This window comes from Theropithecus gelada, chromosome 1, assembly GCF_003255815.1.
Source record: "Theropithecus gelada isolate Dixy chromosome 1, Tgel_1.0, whole genome shotgun sequence".
Classification (NCBI taxonomy): domain Eukaryota; kingdom Metazoa; phylum Chordata; class Mammalia; order Primates; family Cercopithecidae; genus Theropithecus; species Theropithecus gelada.
Genome location: NC_037668.1, coordinates 71018615 through 71042364, shown reverse-complemented (window position 1 = coordinate 71042364; position 23750 = coordinate 71018615). Strand labels below are relative to the sequence as shown.

Here is a 23750-nt window from a genome sequence, read left to right as displayed (position 1 = left end):
GTTGCATAACTCTTTGAATATACTAAAAACAACTGAATTGTATACTTTGAATGGGCAATTTGTATGTGAATCATAACTCAATTACGCTGTTATAAAAAAAAGCACCATTACTGAGAAAGATATGTTAAATCTTCTACTGTGATTGTAGATGGTTTATTTTCCTTGTTGTTCTGTCCAGTTTCGCTTTATATATTTTGAATCTATGGTATTAGGTACATACAGACTTAAAATTGTAGTATCTTATTGGTACTGAGCCATTTTAAGTACAATATGATCTCTGTCTTTAATAGTGCTTTTCTTATTGTAATGTCTGCAGTGTATTTATACCAGCTTTCTTTGTTATTCCAAAACAGTAAAAAGGAAAAAGAAACATTTTTATATATACACATTTGTGTACATGAGCAAATATAGCAATAGATTAAATGCCTTAAAATGCAATTTCTGGGTAAAAGGATATGTGGGATTTAAATCTGAGACAACGCCAATGTGTCTTCCAAAGTTACTGGAGTAATCACAGTCCCACTGAGTCTATCAGCATGCTTCTATGTGAACATCTTAAAATTAGAATTTTGTTTTGCTCTGTGTGAAGGGGATGCATGAGTTTATGCTAACTTATTTGGATTAAAATTTGCCCACATGGTGACCAGTCCCCCAGCCAGGCACACGGGTCCTGGTCTGGAAGGACCATTGCTGGGAAGACTCACCTTGCTGATTTCTGTCAGGGACATGGTGATGCTGTAGAGTTGGTTCTTACTGGTGCTGGCAACCAGAGTTTCCTCTGAGGGGCTGAAGCATAGGCAGAGAACGTCCTGTTTGTCAGACTGACTTGGATCATTGCTCTGCGGGTCCACAGGAATCTGCTCAAGATGCAAAACAGCTATCAGTAATGTCCCCAGGTTGTCAGTGGGCCTTAGGCTTTCAGAGTTTTCTTGGATGACTTTAGCTTACAGACTCCCAGACCAGGCTGCTTCCTGGGATCCCCCTATTCTTTGTTTGTTTTTTTTTGAGAGAGGGTCTGGCTCTGTCACCCAGACTGGAATACAGTGGCTTGATCTTGGCTCAATGCAACTTCCACCTGCCAGGCTCAAACCATCCTCTCACCTCAGCCTCCCAAGTAACTGGGACTACAGGTGCACACCACCACACCTGGCAATTTTTTTTTTTTCTTTTTTTTTGAGACAGAGTCTTGCTCTGTCGCCCAGGCTGGAGTGCAGTGGTATAATCTTGTCTCTCTGCAACCTCTGCTGCCTGGATTCAAGCAATTCTAGCTGGAATTACAGACACATGCCACCATGCCTGTTTACTTTTTTTTTTTTTTGAGAGAGAGTTTCAATCTGTCACCCAGGCTAGAGTGCAGTGGCGTGATCCTGGCTCACTGCAACCTCTGCCTCCCAGGTTCAAACTATTCTCTTGCCTCAGCCTCCCAAGTAGCTGGGACAACAGGCACACACTGCCATGCCTGGCTAATTTTTGTATTTTTAGCACAGATAGGGTTTCACCATGTCGTCCAGGCTGGTCTCAAACTCCCGACCTCATAATTTTTTTTTTTTTTTTTTGTAGAGATGGGGTTTCACCATGTTGCCCAGGCTGTTCTAGAACTCCTGAGTTCAAGAGACCCACCCGCCTTGGCCTCCCAAAGTGCTGGGATTATAGGCATAAGCCACTATGCTGGTCGATTTTCCTATTTTTAAACTAACTCTGTTCGCCTCATCCTAAAACCTCTCTCAGGACAGATATCTCAAGTCACCATTTCACCATTTCTGCTCAGCAATCCTGCCCTATCCCTCCCCATCAGATGCCTTCTCAGAAAACTGCTGCTGGGGAACAAATGCCAATAGGACCCGTTTTGCTGCTTTCTTCTTCCCTCCTTACCCTGATTTCTCTGCTCTCACGGTAAAAATCCTTTTCTTCCATCTTCTCAAACAGCAGAACTCTCCCTGGCCCAGCAGAACAGGCAAATCCCTTTGAATAGGCTGCAATGGCAAACACCTGGGGCATGGCCAGCTGGCTGTGGCTACTGGTCGCCACCATCTGTTCATAGGAAGGGAGTGGAGAACTGATTGGTGGAAATTCGATCAGGCTGGAAACAAAAAAACAGCATATACAATTTACAGAGACAATCTTGAGGAGATGGAATTCTGCTGGGGAGGAGAAAGAAGGCTGTCATTGGGTGTGACAGAAACCACCCAATGATCCCCTTTTCCATAGCCAAATACTGCCCTTTGGCTTGGGAACTGTACACAAACTGCACATGGCCAAGCCCAGAAGCAAGCGAGTACTCGGGGCGTGTGGAGTAGACAGAGGCAAGGGTTGTAGAGGAAGAGAGCCGCAGGTATGCTTGGGCCAAGCCAACGAGTCTGGGCTTTTTTCTGGGAGGCCTGGACCCCAGAGCTTAAGGACTGTGAACGCAGCTCCTGGAGAAGGTTATGGGGACTTTTTAGGAAGCTCCTAATTACAAAAAAAAAAAGAAAAAAAAAGAAAAAAAGAGGATATGCCATTGGCATGGGGGGATGGTAGTGAAAATGGGTGGATTGAAGGTTATTGAGGAAGAAGAATCTACAGGATGTCACTGGGGTTGAGGGCCCAGGTTCTGGCACCCGAGAGATCTGGGTTTGAATCCTGAGCCTGCCACTTCTCAGAGCAATGATCTTGGATAGGCCACTTACCTCTTTGATCCTCAGTTTCCTTGTCTACAAAATGGGCATGATAATAGTATGAACTATATAGGGTAAGAATCAAATGGAAATATTTATAAAGTGTTTAAAGCAATGTTTGGTGCATGCAATGGTACATTCCAATCCACAGGAGATATGATTTTTACTGGTTGTCACAGTGGTAATGTGGCATCTCTCTTACCATGGTCAGTAACCACTCCTTCCTGAGACTGCACTTTACCCCATCCTCTGTCAGATTTACCTAAAACATTTCCTTGCATTTGTTGGTCTGTCGCCTCCTGCTGAATTATAAGTTCCGTGAGGACTTGTGTCCCCAGCATCTAGCAAGAGATGCCTTTTGTATACTGCAAGGGCTTGGTGGACATGAATCAACTCATTAAATTAGTCACTGTAAAATATGTTTCTAAAACTATAGTTTTGAAGACCAGCCATATTATAATGCTTATAAAATGAGGTTAGGTATAAAAAATAAAAAGAATTGTAGCTAGCCTATGGTTATAACTGTTAAATTTGTGCTTAAATATAGATGAAAACTCTTCGAGAGGAAGAGGGAAAATGGGCATAGTTGACTTTTATGGCAGAGGGGTTATGAGTGGTTTCTAAAGAGTGCTGTCTTCTGTATAACGCTGTTAGTACAATGAATGTGGGAGTGCCAGCCCAGGAAGCACCATTACCTCTCTGATTCCTGGATGACATCCAGGCTCTTTGAGTCATGGGTGGGTTCTTTGACCATTATGCTGGTCTCCCAACGCTGATCTCCAGATTCAAAGAGGAAGAGTTTGCCTGTGTCAGTGCCAACAATAATCTTGTCATCAGCCACCCAGGTGTGGGCTAGATAGTTTTGGGGTTCTCCCCTCTGAAAATTGGTTTGCTTCAGGGTTCCCTCAGTGAAACGGAGAAGCTTAAACATCCCATTTCCAGTGACACACACCTGAGTGTTATCCTGTGGACTGAAGCTCACCTGTAAAATGTGAGAGAATTGAAGAAAAAAATTTATGAAACTAATCTTGATGGAATTATTTCCCATTTTACAAGTTAATATTTATTTCAGGCTGCTCAGAATATCTCCTAAACATCACAAAATCATGTAATTTTATGCTGCATTTGATAAGGGGACACATCTATAATCCATTATATTTATCCATTATATTTATAGGGATATGAGTCAAACTAGGAGTCAAACTAGGAAATCTACAAAGGCCAAAGAGCAGAATGAGCAGATTTTGACAAGAGCCACACCCAGTGCCGACAAAATGGAATAAAGCTCAGCTGGAAACACAGAAAAAGAGGGTCTGATAGGTTTACATAGCCCTGTCCAGGAGGAAAGAAATCACGTGTCAGGGGATGCTATGTGGTCTCCTACCAACTGAACATCCTTCAACCACAGCTCTTAGCCCAATATACACCTGCTCCTCTAGTTACAATGGGATCATGTCCTGATAAACCCATCATAAGCTGAAAATGGGCAAAGCCATGTGGCCACACAGCACCACACTGTAGAGTACCTTGGTTGTTACCTTCGTGATTGAGTGGCTGACTGGGGGCTGTGGCTGCAGCTGCTGCCCAGCATCATGAAAGTATATCACTTGGCCTCTTTCTCCAGAGTGCATATCACTCTTGTACCATTGTAAAGATGAAAATTTTAAGTTTAACCATAGTAAGTTGGGGACTACCTGTACAGTAATAGGCAGTCAACCTGCTGTCCTGGCTAGACAGTGAGCAACTTGAAGGGCTGTGACTTTTTCATCTCTGTTTTCCCAGTGCTGGATTCATCATGGGCATCCAATAAATGGTTGCTGAATCTACTTAGTCAGAGCAGGAGGTGCTTCATTAGGCCTCACTGTGGCCTGGTTGACATCCTCTTCTGGTTCTACCTGCCTTTGGTCTGATTCTGGAATAATCACTCAGCAGCTTTCTGATTACTATTATACTTTCACCTCGCAACTTCTCTACTACTAGGAAGGGAATACACTGGATAAATAATGTGAGCGTTCTGGTTGTAATATGCTGGTTTACACATCAACATCTTGTGGGTTGAATAAGTGAGTCTATGCCGGAGACACTGATTAGCTAGAATCCCTGAACATGAACAGAACTGAGTCATGGAACTTGTGGAATTGAGTGCTAGATCCCAGCCTAGGGTGAGTGAACCAATATCAAACCTCCTTGGGACCCCTTGCCTAAGCCATCAATCAGGTTCCTGAGGGGTCTTCTTCCTTGTGCCCTCAAGACACAATAGAAGGTTCTGCTCCTTACATAACTGCAACTTCAGCAACAGCTTCCTAAAGACCTACCACTTTACATCACATTTCGGAAATCTTCCTACTGCCCGGCAATGCTGCTGGAAAAACAGGCTAGGACCAGGGAGAGAAAGCAAGTTTTATTAATCCACTTCTGGGCCAAACCTGTGACCAGAAAGCAGTTCTGGGCCAAAGTAAAGAAGATAGGAGCTGGAGTTGGGGAACTCCTAGCTCTGCTACTCACTACCTCTGTGATCTTGGGTGAGTTACCTAACCTCTTGGAGCCTCAGCTCTCTCATCTGTAAAATGGGGATAATGATTGTGCATACCTTATATGGTTGTTGTAAGACTAAATATAAAAATGCATGGAGGAAATCAGAACTGTGGCACACAGCACTCAATAAAAAGTAGTTCTATTTTTTATAATTTTCACGATACTTGTCACACTACTAGGTACCTGGTAGACAGGGTTGTTCTGAGTGTCGATTCTAACAATGGCCATTACTTTCTGTTTTTCCCACAGCCAATAGACAAGATTTGACTCTGGAGGTGATGTCTGAGCCAACAGGTATTTGGAGTCTGGAGAAAAAGCCATGCTAATAAATTTCTGAACTTGGAAGTCAAAATTATTAAGAACTTTGCGCTTCCGGCAAGGGATGGATGACAATTCATAAATGGTGATGGCAGGTTTTTCTTGCACAGTCTCAGAGATAGCGAGATACCGCCGATTGGGACTGATGGACAAGGCCAACATGCCCTGACTCTTGTCTGAGCCTGCAAACAGAGGAAAAAGGAAATAATCAGGGTAGATCACACTTTTCACCAGGATTCAACAGGAACCAAGCACAGTAGTGGGCACTGGAGTGGACAGTGGTGGACACAAAGAATAAAGGCGGCCTTGCCATAGCTGTGTTTGGGCATTATGAAAATGACTAGGGGCCAGGCGTGGTGGCTCACGCCTGTAATCCTGGCACTTCAGGGGGCCAAGGCAGGCAGATGACTTGAGATGGGGAGTTCGAGACCAGCCTAGCCAACATGGTGAAACCCCGTCTCTACTAAAAATAAAAAAATTAGCCAGGTGTGGTGGCAGGTACCTGTAATCCCAGCTACTCGGGAGGCTGAGGCAGGAGAATTGCTTGAACCTGGGAGGCGGAGACTGCAGTGAGCTGAGATCGTGCCACTGCACTCCAGCCTGTGAGACAGAGGGAGACTCTGTCCCCAAAAGAAACTGACTAGGGCAGGCACCTCTGAGGATGAGGTGGGAGGAGAAGTCAGGGAAAGTTTCCTGAAGGAGGGCAGGGGGCGAGGTGAGATGGGGGCTGGGTGGCAGGTGGCAGTAAGAGCTTGAGCCAAGGGGTGGATGTGACAAAGGGTACGGCATAGTGCAAGAACTGCAAGCAGTGGGTTTGCTGGGGCACTGCATGTGAGATGGGGTGACCAAAGATGGGCCTAAAGGGGTGGAATCGGGTCAGACCATATAGGCCTTTATTCCCTGAGTGGCTGGCTCATCACTCCTCCTCTCCTCCAGAGGCTGGGATGCCAACTACTGGATTCCTCAGCCTCCCTTGCAGTTAGCTGACGTGTGTGACATTCTGGACACGAGGTGGAGGCAGAAGTCTTCTAGAGTGGCTTTATGATAAAGCTGGTGCTTCCTTAAAAACCAGACAGATGCATTCTATCACCTTTTTCCTGAAATCTAGAGGTGATATCTGGAGATAGAGCTCTCATCTCACAACCATGAGGTAATAAGAATGAAAATGAAGGCTGTGATCCTCTAGAAAACAGAGCCTCAGACAAAGATTAAAGTGTAAATACTTTATTTGGGAAATGCAATCAGGGTCACATTACGGTTTTTGAGGGCTCTAGGTACTTTTGATTTCATGGCCCCCTCCTTCATTAAAAAATGTTTAAAAATATATTTACAGGCCGGGCGTGGTGGCTTACGCCTGTAATCCCAGCACTCTGGGAGGCCGAGGTGGGCGTATCACCTGAAGTTGGGAGCTCGAAACCAGCCTAACCAACACAGAGAAACCCTGTCTCTACTAAAAAATACAAAATTAGCTGGGCATGGTGGCCCATGCCTGTAATCCCAGCTACTCAGGAGGCTGAGGCAGGAGAATCACTTGAACCTGGGAGGTGGAGGTTGTGGTGAGCCGAAATTGAGCTATTGCACTCCAGCTTGGGCAACAAAAGCGAAACGCTGTCTCAAACACACACACACACACACACACACACACACACACACACACATACACGGTGTGGTGGCTTGTACCTGTAATCCCAGCTACTTGGGAGGCTGAGGTGGGAGGATGGGTTGAGTCCAGGAGTTCAAGACCAGCCTGGGCAACATAGCCAGACCCCATCTACATAAAAAAAATTAGCTGGTCAAGGTGGTGCATGCCTGTATTCCCAGTTATTCAGGAGGTTAAGGTGGGGAGGATGGCCTGAACCCAGGAGTTTGAGACTGCTGTGAGCTATGATTGTGCCAGTGCACTCTAGCCTGGGCAACAGAGTGAGACCTGGTTTCTTTAAAAAAGGAAAAGAAAAGAAAAGAAAAGAAAAAAACTGTGGAGGATGGAGTTGAGACGGTTTGGAGTTCCAGAAGGAGATAACAGAACAAAAAAGATACCTGTCCTTAGATCCAGGAATCTCAAAGAATCCCTAAGAGGATAAAAAATGAAAATATAAACTATACTGTATGTCTGTATGTATCTATGTGTGTGTGTGTGTATATATACACACATATGTATACATATATATGTATATATACACATCATATATACATGTACATATATGTATATGGTGTGTGTATATATGGTGCATATTTTATACATATATATGTATATAGTGTATGTGCATAGATATATATATACACACACACACACCATAGACAGACATTAAACATCCAGGAAAAAAGATCATCTACAGAAAGACGATGCTGATAGCTAATTTCTTAAGCACAGCAACAAAACAGAAGCCAAAAAAACACAATGGAATACGATTTATAATGTGTTGATAAAAATTGCATACCTGTTGAAACTATCTTTCAGAAGTGAGGATAAAATAAAGTCATTTTCAGACAAAAACTGGGAGAGTTTATTAACACATTATCAGTAAATGCAGAAGGAAAATGATCCCACCTGGAATATCTGATTTGTAAAGAGTGACGGTGGGCAAAGAGTTTGGTAAGTATGACAGCAAATATAAATTAACGTTGTCTGTATAAAACCATAATTTAATTAATATTGGGAAGTCATATGATCTTTTTTATTTCTGTTTTTGAGACAGGGTCTTGCTTGGTTGCCCAGGCTGGAGTACAGTGGCACGATCTCGGCTCCCTGCAACCTCCGCCTACCAGGTTCAAGCAATTCTCCTGCTTCAGCCTCTCAAGTAGCTGGGACTACAGGCACGTGCCACCACGCCCAGCTGATTTTTGTATTTTTAGTAGAGATGGGGTTTCACTATATTGGCCAGGATGGTCTCGATCTCTTGACCTCGTGATCTGCCCACCTCAGCCTCCCAAAGTGCTGGGATTACAGGCGTGAGCAACTGCGCCCAGCCAGATGTCCATATTTATCACCCGTATTCAACACTGTCTGGAGGTGCTTACCAGCACAGGTAGCACAAGAAAAAGGAAGAAAACCATTGTTATTTGTAGATAATATGATAGTCTGTATAGAAATCCCTGCATAATCTATAGACAAATCATTAGAATTAATAATAATTTAGCAAATATGCTGGAAATAAACATTAATAAATAAAAGTCAACTGTATTTAATACAGTTTATTCCAACAGAATATTATGTGGTTGATAAATTTGACTTTATTAAAACTAATAATTTTTGTCCATCAAAAGATACTGTAAGGTGGGAGAAAAATGCCCCAAACTGGAAGAAATTATTTGCAAGACATATATATATATCTGACAAATTATTGGCATACAGAATAGATAAATTGTGCATGTAAATCAATAAAATTGCCAAAAATTTCCTGCACAACAAACTATAAAAAACAAGTAAAAGACTTGAACAAGGCATTTAACATACGACTAAATAGGAATAGCCCATAAACATGTAAACAGATACTCATCATCATTAACGATAGCGAAATGCAAACGAAAACCACAATTCCTTTTCTCAACTACTGGATTAGCAAAAAATTAGGAAGTTGGACAATACCAAGGGTTGGCAGGGTTGTTGAGGAATGAGAACTCTTATGCACTCCTGGTGGGAGTGTAAATTGGTACTATCATATTACTCCGTAAGTTTAGTCCTGGCCGTGTGTCCTAGAGAATCTGCACAAATAGATAAATGTATACGCATGCAAGAATGTTTATAGTAGTATAGTTTGTAATAGCAAATGATTGTTATTTCCCAAATGTCCCTCAACACTAGAGTGAATACATATATTTGAGACATTATATTCATATGATGGAACACTACATAGCAATACAATGAACTTGGTTATATGTATCAAGATGCATGAATCTCAAAAGCATGATGTTGAACTGATGCAGCAGGACACAGAATATAGGGAGAAGCCCTAGAACTGGTAATATTCGATTTCCTATGCTGGTGGCTGGGTTCACAGATCTACATTCTATTGTAATTCTTTAAATATTACATATACGTAGGGTACATTCTTTCGTGTGTATATGTCACAATAAAAGGTGTCAATGCAACAAAAAATGGGAAAATGGATTCGGTTGTTGAAATCATGAATATCATCAACAGGACCACTGTGAACAAAAATAAGGGCTGTAATGTTATACAAATGGTTATTTGCAACTTGGGATAAAGTTTACAGTGTCTTCATCATACATGGATTCAAAAGGTGATGTAATGAAGGTGGTGTGCTCAGGAAAACTGTGTCAGACAACTCAAAAAGGGGCTCTGGTAATGACAAAGGCAATGATATTGAAGATACCAAAAGAGGGATTCTTAACATGTTTTCCTGAAATTACAGTGAAAAAAGTACTTTTAAATTAACATTTTATATGTGATTTTAACTACGTATGCATGACTGATTAATCTAGTTTCATAATACAAGTTGCCATGTATTTCCTCTACCTTTATAATACTGCATATATATTCAAATTGGCCAAAATCTTTCTTTCCAATCATCATGCTGGGATTATGGGGTTATATGTGGCACATACCAGCTGGGATTATGGGGTTATATGTGGCACATACCATTCCTGTATATGTCAGGATGGAAAGGGTTTTTACCTGGAATGAATTTTTGCCATTTCTGATCCACATTGTACTTCACACAGTGATTTCCTGAAGGAAATATAATGATCTGTTCATCGAAGTAGAAGATATTGTTGGCCACGTGGGATCGAAGACCAAAAACATGCAGCGTCTGAGCTACCACGGCCGACATGATCTCCCGCCAAAGAGTTCTGCTGAACCACCAAGGCAGCGCTTCAGAGTGGAGAGCGTTGCCCCGCTCCGCCCCGACCCCGCCCCCGGCCCAGACACGCCCCGCCCAGCATCCAGGACACGCCCCCCCGCCCCTTGCCCCTCCCCTTTCCCCCTCCCCTTCCCCCTCCCCCGGGGTCCTCCTGCGCGCCACCCCATCCCCGCGGCTCCTTTTTCTGCCTTTCCTTTGTACCCTCACTGCTACCAGCTCCTTCTGGCGACCCCCAGGTACCCTCTCCCACCTTTCACTTCTCTCTGGGTCAGCAGACCACGCATGTATCCACAGGCACTACCTGTGCGGATCCTAAGTAACCCGGGCACTTTCAAACGCCGTAGCGGTTCCTATAGCAACGACAAACCGGAAGTATGGTTTGCCGCCGGAAGCGGAAGTCCCAATCAAAAGTTGAGCAGTAGCTGTGAGTTGCTAGCCCTGGTGCGACTCGGTGGCACGTGGAGCCACGACCTGGGAGTAGGGGGCTGAAGGCAGGCAGCGGCGGCCAGGGCCGCCCTCTGCTAGCCGCTTGGGTCTCGGGATACCCCGCTTCTTCCTGTAGGTGTAGGACGTCCGTGCGGCGAGATGGACACTCCTCCGCTCTCGGATTCGGAGTCGGAATCCGATGAATCTCTTGTCACAGATAGAGAGGTAAGTGTCAGCCGAGCTCGCGGGGCTGGGCGTGGGAGAGGGGGTCTTACACCCCTGGGAGTGACCGTGATTGTGTCCTGCAGTTGCAGGATGCGTTTTCCCGAGGGCTTCTGAAGCCAGGCCTCAATGTCGTGCTAGAGGGGCCGAAGAAGGCCGTGAACGACGTGGTGAGCGCGGGCACAGGGTCGGGGGTACTCAGACTTGGGATGCGCACCAGCTGCTGTTGGGCTTGGGAGACCGATTCTTGTCCCAGGAAAAGATGCACCCTGAGCCTTGCCAAGAGGGTCTATTACCTGTCTGTGTATTAGGGATTAGCGCTTTGTCCCTTCGCCTAACAGCCTGTGCTTGGGAAGAACAAACTCAGAATCCCCTTCTTATGAGCTCAGTGTCTGGATTTCCTAGAATGGCCTGAAGCAATGTTTGGCAGAATTCAAGCGGGATCTGGAATGGGTTGAAAGACTCGATGTGACACTGGGTCCGGTGCCAGAAATCGGTGGATCTGAGTCGCCAACACCTCAGAACAAGGACCAGAAAGCTGTTGATCCAGAAGACGACTTCCAGCGAGAGATGAGTTTGTATGTTTTCAAATGTTGGAGAAGTTGAGGATCCTTGTGCAGGAGAGTGGCAAAGAGGGGAAATTAGTAAGCCTGCACTCAGAATAAGCTTAGGAGTAGGGAGAGCGGCTTCTTTTGACTAAGAATAGCTAGGAGATTCTCGCTGTTTGAGAGGAGAGCTCCTTGGTCCACAGTCACGATTCAAAATCCAGTTTATGGACTAATTTGAAATATTCATGTTAAAACTTTTTGTGCATGCTTCAGTTAAAAAAAAAAACAAAACATTGCTTATGGGATGTTCTTGTGTGGAACTGCTTTAGTAATTATGTAAGAATCCATAATCGACGTTAGTTTGTGCTAATGGGTACCTTTAGAGTAGTCATTCTCTTAAACTATTTTTAGCAATACCCCTCCCCTTTTTAAAAACTGGTATATGTCTGCATTTCTTTTAGATACTAAATCAGTGAGGTTTGGTGACAGTTTTTATTTGTTTGTTCTTGTTAATGGAGGTCAGATTTTGAGAGTCCTTCTGAGCTTGGATAACTCATGAGAGGCAATAAAAAGGAACGTAAGGCCTCTCTCCTTCACCTCATTATACATTTTGTCCCACAATTCTCAGCTACCGCCAAGCCCAGGCCGCAGTGCTTGCAGTCTTACCCCGCCTCCATCAGCTCAAAGTCCCTACCAAGCGACCCACTGATTATTTTGCAGAAATGGCCAAGTCTGATCTGCAGATGCAGAAGGTAAGAAATAGAAGTTTTCCTCTGGAAAGCCAAAACTTTGTACTTAAGCATATTCAGCTGGCTTAGAAAGATAGCTGTGAGCTCAATAATGGGGAGCCAGTTGTCAGAGGACAATTATTACCTCTTCCATAGATTGACTACTTCAGAGTCATGCCAGTTACCACCAATTAGATGCATATAAGAATGACATTTTTTCTAAAATCAGCAATTAAGGAGAGGAACAGTGCTGTGAGAAGTGTGGTCCTTGAGGTGAAGATGGCCCATTGCATTTCCTAGCTGGCTTGGTCATGGCATGGTGTGCAGAGAAGACAGCATTCTTGTGCCCTTGCCACTGGTAGTGCTAGAACTTGTAGATAATTACTTTTCTCTGGGCCTCAGTTTTCTCCTCTATAAAATGAGGGATTCTTAGATGGTTCAGATGCAGTACAATTTAGAGTTGGGTAGAACTTGGACCTCATTTAACTTTGGAGGAGGGGATTGCCAGCATGTAATCCAAGATATACTCAGCCCTCCATAGCCTTGGGTTCAGCATCTGTGGATTCAACCAACCTTGGATCAAAAATATTTGAGAAAAAAATTTGAAAATGTTGCAAAAAGAAAACTTGAATTTGCCATGTGCTGAGAACATTTAATCTGTGAGAATGACATGATGCGTAGCATTGAATTCAGTATTATAAGTAATCTAGAGACTATTTAAAGCAGTGGTCTGGCACCAGGGACCGGTTTCATGGATGACAATTTTTTCATGAACTGGGGGAGGGGATAGTTTTGGGATGAAACTGTTCCACCTCAGATCATCAGGCATTAGATTCTTATAAGGAGCACACAACCTAAATCCTTTGCATGCTTAGTTCACAGTAGAGTTTGGGCTCCTATGAGAATTTAATGCAGCCGCTGATCTGACAGGAGGTGGAGCTCAGGTGGTAACGCTCACTTGCCTGCCACTCACTTCCTGCTGTGTGGCCTGGTTCCTAACAGGCCACAGATTCATAGCAGGTTCGTGGCAGTCTGTGGCCCAGGAGTTGAGGTCCCCTGACTTTAAAGTATACTGGAGGCGAGTGTAGGTTATATGCAAATGCTACACCATTTTTATATGAGGGACTTGAGCATCTGTGGATTTTGATGTCTGTAGTGGGTCCTAGAACTAATCCTCTATGGATACTGAGGGATGAGTATATTTAAATTGTACCCTGGGGTCTCAAACTGGATTTTAGGGAGCTTTTGTCATGGTAGTATTTCACCTTCTCACTGTGAACTCTGTAAAAGTTCTCACTGACAACTTCTCGTCCTTTAACTAAAATGTGTATGTTTGACTGAAAAGGCTAGGCACCTGATATCTGCGTGGATTTTTATTGTGTGTGTGGTATACTAGAAAAGGACACTGAGGCCACATACTGGTTTCCAGCCTCAGTCTACTGACAGTAGAAATGGGGAGAAGTTTGTCTTCTTTCCTGGGCTTCAGACAGGCAGTTTGTAAAATGAAACAGACAGCACACTGGGAGTGGGAAGGTGGCTTTCAATCTCTGGCTTCACTCTGACACTTTTGGTAAAGTGCTCAGCCTGTGGGCCCCATTGTCCTCAGGGGTTGGAATTGATGATTTACAAGTTCCACAGTTTAAAGAACAGGGAATATCTGTTCCCTGCTCTAGTGCATCCTAAGTAGTGGTCATTCCAGATTCAAATAACATAAACTGACAGCGTTTTGTGTTGTAGATTCGACAGAAGCTGCAGACTAAACAGGCTGCCATGGAGAGGTCTGAAAAGGCTAAACAACTGCGAGCACTTAGGAAATACGGGAAGAAGGTGAGAAGGAAAGTGTGCAGGGAACAGGAAGAGGCGGAGTGTGTGTGTTAAATGAGATTGCCGTAGTCTGACGTGGTCCCCTGAACTGAATGGAGCTGTGTGTTGATTGTGTGTTTACCGTCTCTCAGTGTATGTGCTGGTATTCATGAGCACAGTCTTGCCTGGACATGAATGCTTCCCCAGGAGTAGTATGGTGACTGCAGGCGAGCCAGTCACCTCTCGGGTCTTCAGTTTTCATATCTATACACTGGGTCCAGATGAGTGGTTTCCAAACCTGACCTCACAGCAAAATCACCAGGGGAAGTTTTTCAAAACAGAATTCTAGACTTCAGAATCCCTGGGAATCTGTGTCTGTTTTCCCCCTTCCCCAAAAGCTTTCCAGGTGATTCTGAAATGCATCCTGGTTTGGGATTCACTGGCCTATGTGATAATCATGTCCCTGAAGAAATTATCCTAATGATTATCGTCCAATCTGAAAGATTGCCTGTGTGTTTGAACTGTGAATGTCTTGCTAATGTAACACCAGATCAGGCATACCCTGAAACTTTTCAGAAGATGACGAGTTTTAAAGTTAGGATTGTGGAAAAACATGAATGTGAGGAAGATTGGCGTGGATGTTAAGACTTTGTCAACATTTGGACAGAAGCAGTTGTGATCTGGGTTGCAGGACCCTTGTCCACATTTGGGGTCGTTTCACTGATACATTCTCAGCAGAGTAAGAATAGGCTGGGATCCTGTCCTCTACAAAAGGCCTGCTGCAGATTTATTATTTCTTTGATCTGGAGGTGGATGGTTGAGATTCTCTCAAAGACACCAATAAGTAATTTAACATAACCAAAATTACCAAAAGCAAAGACAAACTCACTTGGGCCTTTTAGTTCACCGTTCCTAATTTAAGGAAACATTGGGGAAGAGGTTGTCAACTGGGGTGAATTTGCTTCCCAGGAGTTTTCTATGACTGCCTGGTGATATTTTTAGTTGTCAAATTTGGGAGGGAGGGTACTACTGGCATCTAGTAGGTAGAGGGCAGGGGTGCTGCTAAATATCCTACAGTGCAGGACAGGCCCCTACGCCCCAGCAAAGAATTATTCTCTGCACACTGTAGCAGTATCAAGATTGAGAAACCCTCTGTTAGAGTATTATAAAATGTCTCCTTTTATCCTTCAAACTTTTTTCTTTTCTTTTCCTGGGGACATTGTTTTTTTTCTCTTCCTTTTGATTACTTTCATGCCTAGTAACAGTGAGTTAAATAATCTGTCCAAATGTGATGTGAAAATTGTTGTAGTCTTAAACATGATTTGCTTCAGTTTTGTAGGCAGGATTGTATAATAGGATGAGTGCTGGCTTTGGAGTCAAACAGCATGGGTCATCTCAGCTGTGCACTTTTTCACTATGCAACTTGGGCAAGTTAACTTCTCTGTGCTTCAATTTAGGGGATAACACAAATTTCAACTTCACTGCATTGTTATGAGACAGATATGTCTTCATCTATGAAGAATATACCTAGATCTAAGAATATACTTAGAGTCCCTAACAGTTTTTGGCACATAGTAAATGTCAAAGGGTAGTGGCATTCATCATGGTATAGACACTGGAGTAATGGTATGGAATAGCTATAATAGTCCTTGTGTTCATATCACAGGTGCAAACGGAGGTTCTTCAGAAGAGGCAGCAGGAGAAAGCACATATGATGAATGCTATTAAGAAGTATCAGAAAGGTTGGTACATCTCTCTGCTAGGGGAACAAGGGTAGCAGGTACTTTAGAGTTGATTTGAACACTTAGTGCTTTGGAGCCTTCTTGGTTGATGTGGACCTATCGGATCTAGGTGTTGGGAATGGTGTTGGAGAGCAGGATGTGACTGTTAAAATCAGTGTAGCAAATAATAGCCTCATATGGTGGTTTAAACTTTTCTTCTTAAAATACAGTGGTGCCGATCACAATTACTTCTTCACTTACAGGCTTCTCCGATAAACTGGATTTCCTTGAGGGAGATCAGAAACCTCTGGCACAGCGCACGAAGGCAGGAGCCAAAGGCCAGCAGATGAAGAAGGGGTGAGAAGTGTTTTGGCGTGGTTTCTTTGGATCCCGTGAGGTGTGATGGGGCCACAGGTCACAAGGATGGCAGACATAGCACCTCCACCAGCACAGCCATAGAGTCCAGACAGTGCAGCTGCTGCCTGTGGCCGAGACCCCTAGCACTGTGTGATGGGCCCTTTTAGCCATGCCAGTCTTTGAAGAGTAAAAGAAGGCACTTTTTAAACTTGTGTTTTTTGGACAGAGTCTCAGTCTGTCACCCAGGCTATAGTGCAGCGGTACAGTCTTGGCTCACTGCAACCTCCACCACCTGGGTTCAAGCGATTCTTGTGCCTCAGCCTCCTGAGTAACTGGAACTACAGGTGCCCGCCACCACATCCAGCTAATTTTTGCATTTTTAGTAGAGGTGGGGTTTTGCCATGTTGGCCAGCCTGGTCTTGAACTCCTGGCCTCAAGTGATTCACCCACCTCAGCCTCCCAAAGTGCTGGGATTATAGGTGTGAACCACTGCACCCATCCCAAGAAGGTACTTTTAAGTATGTGGCACCCTTTAAGTGAATGCTGAGTAAAAGTTGATTCCTCATCACACAGTGTGATGGTCGAGAGTTCAGACTTAGGGTTCAGATCCCAACTCTACCACTCAGTAGGAGGGCAGTTTTGAACAAGTTACCATACCTTTCTAAATGCTAATTGCCTCATCTGCTAAGTTGAGGAAATAGTGTCTGCCTCATAGTATGAAGATTAAAAGAGAGAATGTGGGCTCTCATTGTTCTTTCTAGTCCACTTTTTTGCGTACCTGGATACCAGGCCTAGGGGAAATGATAATTTCCATGTAAGATAGTAAGTGCTATGATAGAGGCATTTGGTGATTAGTACTGAGGCAGCTTTTATAAATACCTGACAGGGTCTGGGGATGGGTTTCTGGAGGAGGGTTCGACTTGAGCATTGCTTGAAGCATGAGTAGGAATTAACCACGAGAATAGAAGAGAAGCTGGGTTTGGGAAGAAGTGAAAGCCTGAAAGAGCAAAGCCATCGAGGTGTGAAATCTCAGGGGTTTGTGAGGAACAGTAAGCCCTTGGTGTCACTGGGAATACAGTGCAAAGCAAGGAGGGGTACGATGTGGGTGGGGGGACCTGGGCTGTGGGTTTGCCTTGTTGAGGAGCTTGGGCTTTGTCTAGAAGGCAGTAGAGAGACTAAGTTGTAGGTTGTACTAATAATAATGAGCAGGTTATATTCATGTTTTTAAAAAGATTACAGTGGATTTTGTATAGGTGATAGACTTGAGGCAAGCTGAAAAAATGACAAGGAGACTATTGCTAAAGTCCGGATGAGCAATGATAATAACCTGAAAGTGGCAACTGAGGGAGAAGAGAAGATGGATTGAAGAAACATTGAAGAGGTGAAATGAGCAGGACTTAGTAATTGACTTGGGTATAAAGAGTGAGAGAAGAACCAAGGCTGACTCTCACATGTTTGACCTGTGTGTCTGGGTTGGTGGGAGCAGTGCCAGCCTCAAGTGAGGGCATATGTACAGCAAGTAGAGCCAGTCCAGGAGATGACATGAATTTGGAGATGCTGAATTCAAGATTCCTATTGGATGACCAGTTTTACATTTGAATGTTATTCCATTTGAATGTTATTCGAATGCCTATAATTACATTTGAATGTTTACATTTGAATGTATTCATTTCATTACATTTGAATGTTACAAATGTAACATTAGATTTGGATGTGAACTGCATGTATTTACCCTTGAGAGGAATAGACACAACTGAGGGTGATTTAACAAGATTTTGTTAAAATAGAAAGCTTTCTTTATTTTTCTGAGACAGAATCTTGCTCCGCCACCCAGGCTGGAGTGCAGTGGCGTGATCTTGCTCACTGTAAGCTCCGCCTCCTGGGTTCACGCCATTCTCCTGCCTCAGCCTCCTGAGTAACTGGGACTACAGTCATCTGCCACCACACCCGGCTAATTTTTTGTATTTTTTTAGTAGAGACGGGATTTCACCGTGTTAGCCAGGATGGTCTTGATCTCCTGACCTCATGATCCACCTGCCTCAGCCTCCCAAAGTGCTGGGATTACAGGCGTGAGCCCCTGCACCCAGCCTAAAATAGAAAGGTTTCTAAAGACAGCAGGAAGCCACGTGATACATGTAGAGCCTTCCCTGCTTCTTGCTTTATTTTCCTGCCCTGGTGGTCAGAACTGTAAATAAACGAGCTAGATGAGTTTGTCTAGAGAGGCTGTAGCATAGGATTGTGGGGCCAAGGATGAGATTCTGGGTTACAGACGTGCCTAAGGTGCTTTGCTTATAGAAAGGAAACTGAGAGCATTGCTGGGCCATCAAATTCATGAGGGTTTACAGTGCTGTGGGTGATGTCTAGGACCATTCTTTTCCAGGCCCAGTGCTAAACGACGGTATAAAAACCAGAAGTTTGGTTTTGGTGGAAAGAAGAAAGGCTCAAAGTGGAACACTCGGGAGAGCTATGATGATGTATCTAGCTTCCGGGCCAAGACAGCTCATGGCAGAGGCCTCAAGAGGCCTGGCAAGAAAGGATCAAATGTAAGTGAGCCCAGGTGTCCGGGTGAGGAGCAGGCTCAGCCTCCCCTCCCACTCCCAACCCTGCCCTCTCCCTTCAGTTATGTTCGTCCTCACCTGGGGCAGAAGGCAAGCTGCTATGTGACCAAATGTGGTATATCTTTTTCTGTAGAAGAGACCTGGAAAACGAACAAGAGAGAAGATGAAGAACAGAACGCACTAAACAGCATCTTTGAATACAAAGAACCAAGAAAAAGGAATGAAGACTCACAATTTCACAACACACTTTGATCCCTTCTGTTGGTGTCATGTTGTAAACATTTCTTTCAATAAACTAAAGAAAAATTATTAAAGGAACACATACCTTTGTTTAAATAGTCCAGACTAAAAGATTGAGAAGTTACTTTGCATTGCTATCTATTGATAATTTAGACATTGAGTTCAAATTGCCTTCATTTTGTGATAAATGATTTAACTGACACCTCCCTCATTTCTTATGCCTCATCCTTCTAAGTAGTTATATTACAATCAATCCCCGTAAAGCTCAATGCCCATATTTTACAGGCGTGAGCCACCGTGATTTTCTTTGTGGTACAGCTTTTGGTTTTTCCTCCAGTTAACTTTCACCTTACGTTCTTCTGCTTGCCTAATTTTCCTTCTGTATTCTTAGTTCTTTCCAGGTGCTTTATCATCTTACCCACTTTATAATTTTTCTCCTACAACCTAGTTACGCCACACAACTGTCCCTTTTTTCCTAGACCTTCTAAGTTGGTGCCATTATTTCCAGAATCCCATATTTTCCCATCTTAGCATATGCCTTCTTTTGCTGTGTACCATTTTTTGGTATCTTACTAAGAAAGGGAAAATAAGAGGTAAACTTTTTATCTCCTTGCATTTCTGAAATTGCCTTTAATTTGGGCTGATAGGAATTTCCTCCTTAGAATTTTAGAATTTCACAGGCACTGTTTCTAAGTTGTATTTCAGTTCTACTTTTGGGGGAGAGATTTCTTTGTTTTTTAAATTTTTTTTGAAACACAGTCTCGCTCCATCGCTCAGGCTGGAGTGCAGTGACACAATCTCGGCTCACTGCAACCTCCACTTCCCGGGTTCCAGCGATTCTGCCTCAGCTTCCTAAGTAGCTTGGATTATGGGCATGCGCCACCACACCCAGCTAATTTTTGTATTTTTAGTAGAGACAGGGTTTCACCATATTGGTCAGGCTGGTCTTGAACTCCTGACCTCAGGTGAACCACCTGCCTCTGCCTCCCAAAGTGCTGGGATTACAGGTGTGAGCCACTGTGCCCGATCTAAAATCATTTTATTGAATATGTATTTTAGCTTTCATTTCATTTATCCCCCAAGAGTTCCTTATTCTCGAATTGGTCATTTTTCATATCATTTTATTCTCTAGATGCAGTATCTTATATCTCTCAGGATATGATTATAATTCTAATTTTTTGATAAAGTTTCCTTCTGTTCCCTTCATTCTGTTTCTGCAGTCCGTGCATTTTGATCTCCCCTTTCCCATGTTTGAGCAGTAGAGTATTGTAGAAGCTAAGAAGCGTGGACTCTGGGGCCTGGCTCTGTTGCTTAGTTGCTGTTTGACCATAGGGAATTTAATTTGTATTTCCCGTGTCATCTCTGGCATAATATAGATGTATCTACCTCATTGGGTTCCTGTCAGCATTGGGTTAATCAATGTAAAACACTTAGAACATTGCCTGCCATATAATTAAAACATTATCCTAATATAACACGATAATCTGATAATCCCCTTTGATTAGGATTATTTTGCTGGGGTTTCTTTCCTTAATATCTGGCAAGCCTTGGTTGTTCATATTTGAGAAGTACTAGCATAGGCGGAAGCTCTGTGTAGGTGGTACGTTGAGTAGGCAGTCCACATTAATTGTTGGGCTTTACTCTGTGTTGATAGAGTGGTAAGCCATTTTACCTGCCCCTTCTCTCTCCATTCCAGTTTAGAAACCATATTTTATTTTTAAGGAAGTTAGAAATGCCTGAGAGCTATGTAGTATCTTTAGCAGAAAGAATAACTTATTTTCACATTTTCTTGTAGCATTATTGGCACATGAAAAGGATATTTCTGGATTCATATAATACTAAGATTGTAATGTAGAACAAAGATAATTTAGTGTTTATAAACTAATTTCAACTAACAAAACTGTGGTCACACAGGTCACATGTCAAGAAGACAAAAACATTTACTCTGTCCTCTTTCATAATTCATGCCATATTATTGCACGGGGATAATGTGTAACAGGCTCAGAAGCAGTTAGAGACTGAATTACGCAAGTAACACAGAGTTTCACAAAAGGAGAACACAGGTTAACAACATTTCACACTGATAAAGCTAAAGCCAAAAGTAAGTTATTAATGCAACATACTTTTACAGGCTTTGAAAACTATGCCCCCCCCAACTTTTACTTCCTCGGTGTTTTTCTTTCTTTTTTATTATAGAGCAAAGATTTACATATGGAATCACTTTCCTTAATTTTAGAAATATCCTTTGTAGAACTCATTTACATCACTTCTACCATTCTAACCCTCAAAATAAAGGATGTTCAAGGTGCAGGTAGCATTATGTCTTCTTTTTCTTTTGTAAAAACAAGGTCTCACTCTGTTGCCCATGCTGGATTACAGTGATATGATCATAGCTCACTGTAGCGTCAAACTCTTGGGCTCAAGCAATCCTCCTGCCTCAGCCTCCCAACTAGCTGGGACTACAGGTGCATGCCACTATGCCTGGCTAGGTTTTTTTAAAAAAATTTTTTTTGTAGGGACAGGGTCTTGCTCTACTGCCTAGGCTGGTCTCAAACTCCTGGGCTTAGGCAATCCTGCCTCGGCATCATAGAGTGCTGGGAATACAGGTATGAGCCACTGCACTCAGCCTCCTTCATATTGCTTTAAAATAAATACAATCCCATTCATTGAAAAATAAGTATGAACTTAGGAGTCCCCAGTACAGATTCTAATATGCATGAATTCAGTTATCATGATGTAATTAAATAAGTTTCTCACCAACAATGTTCACATTTCAGTTACCAAAGTAATAACTGAGTAATTGCATAAAGTAGAAATATTCGCTGCTAGTAGCTCTTTAGTCCACAAATCACTCCATACATGACAGATGCATGAAAACTAATGACCATCACTTCTTTCAAAGTCTGTCCAAAATCAGCCACTGCATCTGTTATTCATTTCACACACACACACAGCAAAGTGTGTAGTTGTGTTGCCTCTGTCTTTAGCAATAAACTCATGCATTTTATAGAGTTGAGAGGGAATTGACCAAGGATCAATGTACACCAAAGAAACAAAAAATGATAGGGCACAGTGACTCACCCCTGTAATCCCAGCACTTTGGGAGGCCATCTGAGCCCAGGAGTTTGAGACCAGCCTGGGCAACACAGTGAGACCTCTCTACAAAAAATTTTTGGCCAGGCGTGGTGGCTCATGCCTGTAATCCCAGCACTTTGGGAAGCCGAGGCGGGCAGATCACGAGGTCAGGAGATCGAGACCATTCACGCTAACACAGTGAAACCCTGTCTCTACTAAAAATACAAAAAATTAGCTGGGCGTGGTGGCGGGTACCTGTATTCCCTGCTATTCAGGAGGCTGAGGCAGGAGAATGGCATGAATCCGGGAGGTGGAGCTTGCAGTGAGCTGAGATGGCACCACTGCACTCCAGCCTGGGCGACAGAGTGAGACTCCATCTCAAAAAAAAAAAAATTTTTTTTTTAATTGGCCAGGCATTGGTGGTATGCACTTGTCCCAGCTACCGAGGAGGCTGAGGTGGGAGAATATCTTGTGCTTGGGAGTTTGAGGCTGCAGTGAGCCATGTTTGTGCCACTACACTCCAGTCTGGGTGATAGAGTGAGAACCTGTCTCAAAAAACTCAAAAAAAAAATTTTTTTTTTTAAATGGTGAGACTGGAAGTAAAATTTGAGTGCAACGCAAATGGAATTGTAGATAAAATAGCTGATACTGGACTGTGAATGCTGTTGCCATTCTAGAGACTAGATATACAGCCAGAGAAACCTTGTGAAGGCAAACTTACAAATGAGGAAAGAGATGGAAAAGATGAAGATGTCTCCAGGGAGTGACACTAGTGAAAAACTTCACATTAAAGCGACTCTTGGAGATATGTAATGACACTGGAAGATCAAGTGATAAATTGTTGGAACTAAATCCAAACTTAGAAAGGAGTAAAGACAATTTGCCAAGGCACGGAAAAGATGCTTGTTCTATATTGTAAGTTACAGAAGGGAAAAAAGAAGACAAGCATGGTTTTTCATACAGAAATAAAACACTTGATTCTCAATGTTTCTACTGTTTTAAAGTTAGTCTACTAAATATTACTATTTTAATTTTGTTACGCATTGAACAGAGTTTTTAATACTTTCACACAATTTTTTTTCATTGTTTAGTTTTCATTTCTAAGCCTTAAAGATTCATGCTTTTTCTTTTCTCTTTTTTTTTCTTTTTCTTTTTTCTTTTTTTTTTTTTTTTTGAGACAGAGTCTCGCTCTGTCGCCCAGGCTGGAATGCAGTGGTGCGATCTTATCTCACTGCAAGCTCCGCCTCCTGGGTTCTCGCCATTCTCCTGCCTCAGCCTCCGGAGTAGCTGGGACTACAGGCGCCTGCCACCACGCCTGGCTAATTTTTTGCATTTTTAGTAGAGACAGGGTTTAACTGTGTTAGCCAAGATGGTCTCGATCTCCTGACCTTGTGATCTGCCCACCTTGGTCTCTCAAAGTGCTAGGATTGCAAGCATGAGCCACTGCACCCGGCCAGGTTCATACTTTTTAAAAGGACTTTTGGACAATTTTTCTTTAAAGGTCACAGAACAATTGTAATTTTCCCCCAACGATGATTAAGATCACTTTGCATAGTTTCAGCAAGCAGGACATTTTTGTAGTCCTGCATTATTGTGCAAAGTGAAGATTGACTATATATGCTTTTTTAGATGAGTATACAAAGTAACAGCTTTCTGTTTTTTGGGCAGAGTTGGGAAGGAGATGAAAGCAGAAAATGTGGTTGCTCTCTTTGCAGGAGCAGAGCTACAGAAGCATATTGATT

At 43.1% G+C, this 23750-nt stretch overlaps 2 protein-coding genes across 3 annotated transcripts in view; one reads left to right on the top strand and one right to left on the bottom strand.

Annotated features, from left to right (window-relative positions):
• Positions 1–10724, bottom strand: part of CFAP57 (cilia and flagella associated protein 57) — a 76055-nt gene extending 65331 nt beyond the window's left edge. Inside the window, exons 1-6 of the mRNA XM_025389160.1 lie at positions 10581–10724; positions 10144–10319; positions 5373–5689; positions 3350–3636; positions 1873–2080; positions 705–857 (exon numbers count right to left, since the gene is read on the bottom strand). Coding sequence (XP_025244945.1) covers positions 705–857; positions 1873–2080; positions 3350–3636; positions 5373–5689; positions 10144–10300 — 1122 coding nt within the window. The 5' untranslated portion in view covers positions 10301–10319; positions 10581–10724. The remainder of the gene's footprint in view (positions 1–704; positions 858–1872; positions 2081–3349; positions 3637–5372; positions 5690–10143; positions 10320–10580) is intronic.
• EBNA1BP2 (EBNA1 binding protein 2) overlaps positions 1–19138 on the top strand; it is a 45501-nt gene extending 26363 nt beyond the window's left edge. The window contains exons 2-13 of one of the 2 annotated variants that reach the window (XM_025389172.1): positions 8274–8321; positions 10191–10335; positions 10606–10754; positions 10893–10981; positions 11065–11148; positions 11384–11556; positions 12155–12278; positions 13992–14081; positions 15724–15799; positions 16042–16135; positions 18516–18678; positions 18827–19044. In XM_025389172.1, coding sequence (XP_025244957.1) covers positions 10271–10335; positions 10606–10754; positions 10893–10981; positions 11065–11148; positions 11384–11556; positions 12155–12278; positions 13992–14081; positions 15724–15799; positions 16042–16135; positions 18516–18678; positions 18827–18877 — 1158 coding nt within the window. In that variant the 5' untranslated portion in view covers positions 8274–8321; positions 10191–10270 and the 3' untranslated portion in view covers positions 18878–19044. Of the gene's footprint in view, positions 1–8273; positions 8322–10190; positions 10336–10457; positions 10982–11064; positions 11149–11383; positions 11557–12154; positions 12279–13991; positions 14082–15723; positions 15800–16041; positions 16136–18515 lie in introns of those variants that run through there. The other variant, XM_025389183.1, reaches the window with a different exon arrangement.
• The last annotated feature ends 4612 nt before the right edge of the window (positions 19139–23750 follow it).